This window comes from Leptonychotes weddellii, chromosome 5 (genome assembly GCF_054177405.1).
Source record: "Leptonychotes weddellii isolate Sample4059 chromosome 5, ASM5417740v2, whole genome shotgun sequence".
Classification (NCBI taxonomy): Eukaryota; Metazoa; Chordata; class Mammalia; order Carnivora; family Phocidae; genus Leptonychotes; species Leptonychotes weddellii.
In genome coordinates, this window is record NC_138373.1 from 18,733,268 (window position 1) to 18,742,105 (window position 8,838).

An 8,838-nucleotide genomic window follows, 5' to 3' on the forward strand; every position below is an offset into this window, starting at 1 on the left:
CTTTGCAAATGGGTATTGTCTAAAAAGGATAAATTAAGGACTACTGGCCAATATATTATTTAGAGGTATGAAGGAATAAAGGAACCACAAAAATAGAAATAGTTGAACAGTGCTTGCTACTGTGTGTCTTCATTTTACAGGTAAGGAAGCTCATGCTCAGAGGTGAAACAATTTCCCAGGCATTGCAGCCAGTAAATGGCAGGATCAGGTAAGAACTCAGGTCTACCTGACCTCAAGACCCCTGCTGTTATCCCATATTCTCTGTGGTCAGAGAACAGTTCATAAGTGATTAAAGGCCCATTTGCTCCTATAATGAAAAAGTGGGCTCTGGCAGGGTCGTGTGGATGGAGGAAAAAGCAAAACAACATTGGAGTTTTGTGGGCTTCTCTTTAACCTGAGAAACATTGGTTTCACTGGGGGTGCTTCCACATGTCAGAGTATAATTTTTAAATAGTTAGAAACATAATTTTCCTAAAATATACAATGAGCTCATGTCAAATTTAGTTCATCTCATCAATGAGAGAACTAGCAGAATGACAAAGCTAGTTCAAAGGAGGATGTTATATATATTTTTCAGGGAAAAAATTCTGAAGTAAGAATGTCAAGTTAGATGTAAAACTGATTCATGTCCTAGAGGTGGGCAATAAATCTACAACATTTGAGCTTATCTCTTCTAATGAACATAAATCATTCGCACCTCTAATGAGCAAATTTATGTGCATCTTTCCAAGTTTTCTACAAGTAAACATCTAACTATACCACAGCCCTTTATCTATAATAAAACTAAGTCAAAAATTACATTCCTCTAAAGAATCCGATGATCCTGTCAGTAAGATTGTTAGACACTGCTCTAAGAGAACATTCAAAGGACACAGTCATCTTTTCTTGTGGGTTTTTTTCTTGTTTTACTTTTTTTGACACACACTAGTAACCCACACTAGTCACCATGTTAATAACCCACACTGGTTACCCAACCTTGGAAGGCGGATCACTTGCCTTTTTTCTAATCCAGAATATAAAATTTCAAGGGATGAAGTAAACAGAATTGTTTTCAAATCACCTACTTCTTAAAATGGGTAGGATCTTAGAGTCAGAAGATAGGGGGCTGGGTTTGAGGTAGAAAGAAGAGGAGTAAGTCTTTTCCACCAATGATAGAACTGGGAATAAGATTCAGAATATTTAATCACAGGTAGGACGTGAGACCAGCCAGTCAGAATGGATGCTTCCATAGCATCATGACGGAATCATGATTATGATGGCCTCTGCTGGGCCAGGTCTTAACTCTTTACTGGACAGATCTCGTAGATGTCTGGGAGGTTCCAGAACAGGCTAGGATAGCTGTAGTGGTGGTGGGAGGGGGAGGGTTGATGGGGGACTTGGACCAGATGCTGTTTACCTAGAAGTAGGAAAGTATTTCAACATTTTAACAAGCAATATGGCTATACAGACATGTTCTGGTTGAATATTATCATGCTCACACCTCAACCTCTGCCACCTCCCCAATCCTGACTGGTCCCACAAACACAGGCATAGTCACTCACCCTCATTCTGCCTTAAGATTCCAGTCCACTTCTCTCCTTTATTTGCCTCTTGGGCTTTAGAGGCAAAGAGGAAGCATGCAGGGAAAGAACCAGGGAGAAGGTCAAGAGTAGGGAAGAGAGTCAGAGCATTCTGCACCCACATCTAAGGGAAGATGCAGCATCAGATGCTGGAGTAAAGGAGCAGAAGTGACTACTCAGTACAGTTCCTAAGCTGTGGAGATAGAGCAGTCCTCCAAACAGACAAGGATCCCTGTCCTTACCTTCTACTGGAGGGAGAGAGGAAATATGAAAAGTATATGAGTTACTGTATGTGAGAGCACGCAGCACAGGGCTTGGCACATAGGAAATACTCAACCACTGTTATGTCCTTCTCTTATCCCTGTCCTTAATTACATCTTTGCAGCTTCCCTGAAGGCTTCTGAACACATAAATAAAGCTGCAACCCCATCTGGCTGAAAAAGTCAACCATCTGGAGATTTGGAAATATGGGGGAACTTCTAATGACTGGCTAATTTTTTTTTTCAGTTTTTCAGCCAGATGTTTGATGTCATCCAGGCCCATCTGTAGCTATTTCTGCTATTGAAACTCTTTTCCATAATTTCAAGTTCCTTGTCCTAAAAGCTAAGTGGGCTTTATTTTCTTAGTCAGCATTTTTTTTTTAATGAATTGAAAAAGTGATCACTGACTAATGGAGAATAACTCAGGAATGAAATATGGAAATAACAGAAATTTGGATTAAAGGGGCCTTTAAACTGGCAGCCCATGGGTCAAATTCAATGACAAGGCAAGTTTGGCTTGGCAGGCAGTGCATTTTTAAAAAGTTAACTTAGTTGTCCACATTTTAAAAATCAAGAGATTTTACACATGGATTTTAAATACTTGGAATATTGGGATGAATTTGGTACACATTTCCCCAGAGTAAATATCAACTCAAGTCACATAGTAATTGTCCCTTGGATGAGGGCCTGTGTTCTCCGGTTTGCCTCTGTCCCCACCATTTTCTGTTGCCCCCCACACAGAGACCATGTTTCAGTTACCATATATCTTCTCAAGTACAGTGACTTCCCCCTATAGAATTGAGTTAAGTGAAACGCTTGTTTCAACTGTTACATTACCTGCCTCGTCCACATGGACATTGGGATTTGTTCACTCCCTAATCTTATCTGAAGCTTTCATTTCAGATTTGGATAAACTGAGGCCCAAAGGAGGAAAAGAACATGCACAATTCCCGTAACTGGTAGTGACAGAAATGTGATGAGAACTCAGGGTTCCTTGCTACCAGTCCAGTGGGGTCTTTCCACTCTGTAAATACATCACTTTGCTTGTGTCTAGGACTCCAAGGGGTCTTATTCATGGGGGAATCATACACCAAACATGTTCTCATTCAAATCCACATGCTGCCATTGAAAACACGGAGCAAGTTGGGGCCCTACTTTGTGAATGCCTTGTGTGCTTTCCAGATACAGATAATGAGTCAGGCTTTCTGAGTGTGGGTGTCTCTACATAGGTCGATTGTTTCTTCATTCAAAACGTGTCCTTTGCCATCTCTGAGTTTGTCTGATGTCTCCTGCACCCCTGCAGACGAGGCACAGGCATGCTGAGTGTTCTGGGACCTGAGGCTTCTGCATGGAAAAACCCATGTGTCTGGGCATTCTCACAAGCTAATGTTTGTACCAATAGCAACCTACCCACTGGAGCATGAATTAATGTTCTCTAGCAAATGCTCCGAGGAGCAACATGGCTTAGTTGAAGTAGTACCTATTGGGTTTAGGTATGTGACCTCAGGCAAGTCATATAATCTCTCTAGGCCTCAGTTTCCTCACCTATAAAACAAGGATAATAAAAATACCTCCATCAGTGAGCTCCTCTGAAGAGTAAAAAGTTAATTTTTCAAAATTGTCAGAACAGTGCTAGCACAGAGTAAGTACTAAATAGAAATGACATTCTGGTGAGTTATAGAAATGAAAACTGGAAACATCCCTTCTCTCCTTTGAGTGATGTGATCCTCTTTAACACATGTAATGGTTGCCAGGCCCATAGTAAACACTCAATACGTGTTGGCTTTAACATCAAAATTGCTTGGAGGAGTTTCAGAAAATTCAGATCCACCACAGACCTATGGAAGCAGAGAATCTAGTTGTGAGGCCTAATAATCTTTTTTTTTTTTTTAAACGCTCCCCATGTGATTCTGATGACTAGCCAAGTTTGGAAACACTGATGTAGTTTCCTTATTCTTGAATATCTTTGGTGGTAGAGAACCCATACCTCTTAGGGGTGGGAGAACACACCTCTTCCACATTGCATGGTTATTTATATTGAGGTAAAACCTGTTTTCCTCTAGCTCTTACTTCTACCCCCTGGAGGCCACATAGAACATTTCAAATCTCTTTCCCATATGACAACTCCTCAGATATTTGCAGACAGCTGTCATGTCCCTCCTGAGCATTCTCTTTTGGACAAAATAGCCACATTCTCTCATGGTTCTTAAAAAAGTGTGGATGAACTGACTCTTCTAATTTGATATCAGGGAAAACTGAGCTGCAAGACCTCCAGTTATTCTTTGACACTAAAGGACCAGAAAAATGAGGATGTTGAGACTCTAGGAGACAGGAGATACTGAATTAGAGATGGTGATACAACTTTCTTCCAGAGGATGGATTCTGCCTACTGCATGCAGGAAATCAGAGGTTCCTGAAATTCCTTGCACACTTGATATATTCAGTACATGAAGAAAAACCTTGGCTCAGATGCCAGCCAGGCCCATCTAGGTGTTGGTTCCATGGGTGTACACATAGCTAAAAATTCATTGTGACTCATTAAAGTTACCATATTTAATACTTCAAAAAATGTAAAAAAAATATGGCTGAGTCAAATTGCATGAAGACTGCAACAAATTTTCTCAAAAGAATTCACCTGACCAAGAGCATATCTTGGATGCATCCAGTTCCATCTTGATTCAAATTCTCACTTCTCCCACTAAGCCCACAGAATGCCTGGGTGGGGTTCCAATTCCTTGTACAAACTGTGGGTGTAGGACATGATGTTGGAGAAAAGAGAAACCATCAGTTGAGAAATTCTGAGCAAGGATTTAGAGATTTTAGGCCCTAATGGGGGAAGCCAAAATTGGTGTTTAATTGTACATTCCCAGGTTTTGCTCCAAGAAGAAGAAGAACTGGAAATAACTGAAATATGGTCTACATATATACCTTGTTTGGCTCAGATTTTTTGTGCCATCCCTAGAACCATGTAGACATCAAAACATCCACCAAATCACAACTTTACAAAGGTAATTCAATTCTTTGTTGTCAATAGAGGAAAGAGAATTATGGAATTTCCCCAAGGTAAATGACTTCACCGTATCTGATTACCAATGATCATAAATATTAGATTTTTGTCAATGTTTGGGAAAGAATTGTTCTAAAATTTCCATCATTACACTGGATAAACTAAGAGCTTTGGATACTGCTAATTCATGATCACCTATTCCAAAGGAATCATTTCCCAGATTGATAAGCGAGGGTTGGAGGAGGTAAATGTCTTAGCCAAGGTCACACAGATAGTTTGCAGCATTGCCCAGGTCTTCTGACTTCAAGCACAATGATCCTTGTTGCATTTAAAGTAGACTTTTCCTACCTGGGATTCCCACCAGTTGCAAATATGTGTTGGAAACAGAATTGACTGTAGTAGTGCTAGTGAGGAGAGCAGTTGTTCAGAGTGTCAGGACATGGGAAGAAGGCCAGGGAATGATGCAATATTACACTAGCAAGTGATGTCATAGCATGATTTCCTAAATGATTTACATAAATGCAAGTTCTCAAAAAGCCCTGACCAATGCCAGCCAGTGGGAATGCAGGCATGGAGAACCAATGGCAAACAGGGGAGGGGAACATATAGGGAACCCAGATTTCCTTGCTCCTCACTGTGACAAGCTTCACAGATTCCTCAGAAGCCTGAGAAAACTCCCTTCTGCCCCTCTAATCCAGTGCCTTCCCTCAGGCACATAAGCTTGAAAGAGCTTTGATTTTCTTCTCTATCTTTCTATTTACTACCACTGATATTCAGGCATTGCCCAGTGCTGCTGAGAGTGACTTCTGGTGTAGTGAAAGCGAGTTTAATAGTAAGACAGGCTACCCAAGAGCTTGACATTCTAAAAATTGGTCTGTCCTCCTCATTATAATTTAGAGCAAATTCTCAATTTTTAAAATTAGAAGCTATGATTTTTGGAGAATCAATCTTATGCAAATGTCATAAAAATATATTTGTTGAGTTTGGTGATGATTTAAGAAAGAAGACAGGTGGATATCAAATGCTAACACTTCAGTTTTGTTTTGATTCCAAACAGTGAAACATATATTAATAAGGAAGTTTTGTTAAAATGTGTGTGTGTGTGTGTGTGTGTGTAGGTGTTCACATATGTTAGTCTGGTTGGCAATGCAAGTTCATGAAAATATCTACTTAGACCAAACTCAGAAGAAACTGATAAGACTATGTTAGAAATAAGGAAATAGCTCAGAGTGTGCCAGCCTAGCTCACAGTCTCTCTCTCTCTCCATCTCTCGCTCCCTCCCTTTCTCTCTCCTCCTTCCTCCCTGTCCCTCCTCCTCCCCCACTGAAATGCAATTTAAGCTGAGCCAAAGACCCCATCACAAGCCACAGATCAAAGCAGTTCACAAAATGCTTAAGAATTTTGGATTTGGAGACTTTGCTCAACTGTAGAAGCTGCTTAGAGTGCCACAAAATCTCATCTCATGAAGCTTGAACCAAAAACAATCAACAAGACTCAACCTCTTCATCCCACACAGCATTAGTCTTGCTGGGAACAATCTGGACATCTGCACATTCTCAGCAATAATTCAAACTATTCCTCTTTCCCCATCACTGCCTCCATCTCCCCAAACACCCACTGGAATATCAGAATATCAGAAACTGCATTATTTGGAGCCATTGGGAGGAAATTGTAAATACCTTCTAGGCAGCAGGTCCTCCACAGCCCCGAATGGGTCATTACTTCTTCATTCTTCCTGCTGGTTTCATTATCACTTGTAGATTTAGTCCTGCACACACCTCTGGAATATAACCAGTAGTCCGTGCCCACTGCAATGGTCATTAAACTAAAAGCTGCGAAGGCTCCCACAGTGGTGATCAACATCTGGATACCTCTGTCACACATCCTCATAATTCTTCATGGTACTCTGGATGGCTGGGGGTTGGAGGGGTAGGTTCAATGCCAGAGGGGAAAATCACTCTGCAGCTGGGTAACCTAGGGCAGGCTCTTCCAAAAATTCGGGTCTCCTTTTGTCAGCATCCACAGAGACTTTAGGAAAGCTGGGATTTCCTGTCTGGAGCTCTCTCCGGTTCCCTGGGTCGCCTATGGCCCTTGGAAGGGTGCAGGCTCCAGGGGGTTGGTCCACATCACTGCTGCCTTCTGAGGATCCCTGGGTTCCTTTCATTCCTCAGGAGCTTGGTAAAGATGAGGGTCCGTGCAGGGCATGGCTCCGGAGCCTGGAGCTGCCAGCTCGGTTTGAGATGCGCCTGGCTCCTCACAGCCCCGGGAGACTCAAGGCAAAGAAATCCAGAGAGGTCTATGTGTGTGTGTGTGTGCGTGCGTGCGTGTGTGTGCGAGCGCGTGTGCTGGGGGTGAGGGCGGATGGCAAAAAATAGCACTGCTGGGAGGCGAGTCGCTGAGAAGAGTGTTCATTGCTTCCCCAGCCTCCCAGGAAAGCTCTCCGCCTGCTTCTGACACCCCCGCTCAAACTGGAGAAAAGACAGAGTCCTGGGGCTGGGGGCCGGGCGGTTTCATCGGAGGGCAAAGGTCCGCGGTGCTGAAGGAACAGCTCCCGCCTGTTGCCCCGCCTCCGGCTCCCCAACGCCCAGGCTCTAGGTCGGTGGTGCTGAAGGGACAGCTCCCCCGCTGCCACCACTGTTGCACCACGGTCTTTCTAGCGCCCGGGCTAGAGACCTGGGGTGCTGAAGGGTCGGACCTCCCTCCCGCCGCCCTTCCCCCGTCCCTTTCCAGGCCAGCTAGCCGGCTCGGCTCTGCCTAGTCAATCCCACGCTCCGCGCAAAGTTTCCGGAGCCCACGGCAGTCAGCGCCCCAGATCGTCGGTGCTGCAGGACCACCTTGTTCCTCCGCTCCCGGAAGGGTTAAGGAAAGGGGAAGGGGAAAGAAGCCCGCAGCGCACTCTGGCGCGCTCTCAGCTCCCACCCAGCGCGGCGTTTTCCCCCCACCAATGAGCCAGGCAAGTTTGCCTTTTGCTGCGGGCGCCGCTGGAGCCCACTGGGGAAGACCGAGTCTTCTTAAAGGGACCGGCGACTCTGGGCGACGCATCTATGTCTCACTTGGGCGGGTAAAAAGTGTTGTCACAGGCACATCTGTGTATAGTCTGTCTCAGTTTGGTTCCCCAGAAAACAAACCAATATGTCTACCCTCCGTTCTCTGGAGCTCTGGTTTACACCGGAGACAATGTGCTCAGATCAGACCCGGAACTGTTCATATACATATGATCATGTATTCCTAAAAGACATCAGGAACTGAATGTATATAGACTCTGTTGTACATATATCACAGATTTGGGGCGACGGGGTGTGAGATATTGGTCTCTGAATACACCTCATATATTTTAACATTCTTACATTTGTGTGTGTGTGTGGGGGGGGTGGGGGTTGATGGATTCAAGGTGGGAGAGTCCATGAAAATGTCAGATTCTTTCCAAAGGTCCTTGGAACGTTCATTTGTTAACATCTTTTTCTAAGTTAGACCATGAAGCAGGTGAAGTTAGGTCTGCTTTCCTTGTTAGTCCAAAGTGCAAATGCCATTGCACACCTGAAAGTTAATGAAACTCTCCCTTTGGAAAATAGTCGATGTTGCAGAAGATCAGCACTTGACCATCTTTCTATTACTATGTATTCTGGCATATACATGAGCACACACTGAGTTGACTAAGGACAGTCCACAGAATGCCTTTATTATTCTTTTCCTATGGCATGATGGGAGGGATACCCAGAGGCCAGGTTTTGGGAATTGAGGCTGCTTGAGTTGTTTCTGAGATGTGTCCACTGTCAACTGTCATGTTTGAGTGTTATTTAACTGGACAAAAATATAATGGAAGGTAATTCCAGACACATATAGTCCCTTGGTGCCATCTCTGGCTATCTGTCTGGGAGCTTCTATGCAGATGACTGAGTAGTAGCAATATATTGAAGAGTTCTCAAATGTATCAACTTCTCGGTGACTTTGCTACTTTGTGTGTGTGTGTGTGTGTGTGTTAAGGTCACTTGAAGACTTGATTCTTGGTGTT

General features: G+C 43.6%; 1 protein-coding gene across 1 annotated transcript in view; it reads right to left on the reverse strand.

Annotated features, from left to right (window-relative positions):
* The window catches only part of CACNG3 (calcium voltage-gated channel auxiliary subunit gamma 3), an 80,149-nt gene extending 72,270 nt beyond the window's left edge, over positions 1-7,879 (reverse strand). The window contains exon 1 of the mRNA XM_006741760.3: positions 6,506-7,879. Coding sequence (XP_006741823.1) covers positions 6,506-6,716 — 211 coding nt within the window. The 5' untranslated portion in view covers positions 6,717-7,879. The remainder of the gene's footprint in view (positions 1-6,505) is intronic.
* Positions 7,880-8,838: the final 959 nt, after the last annotated feature.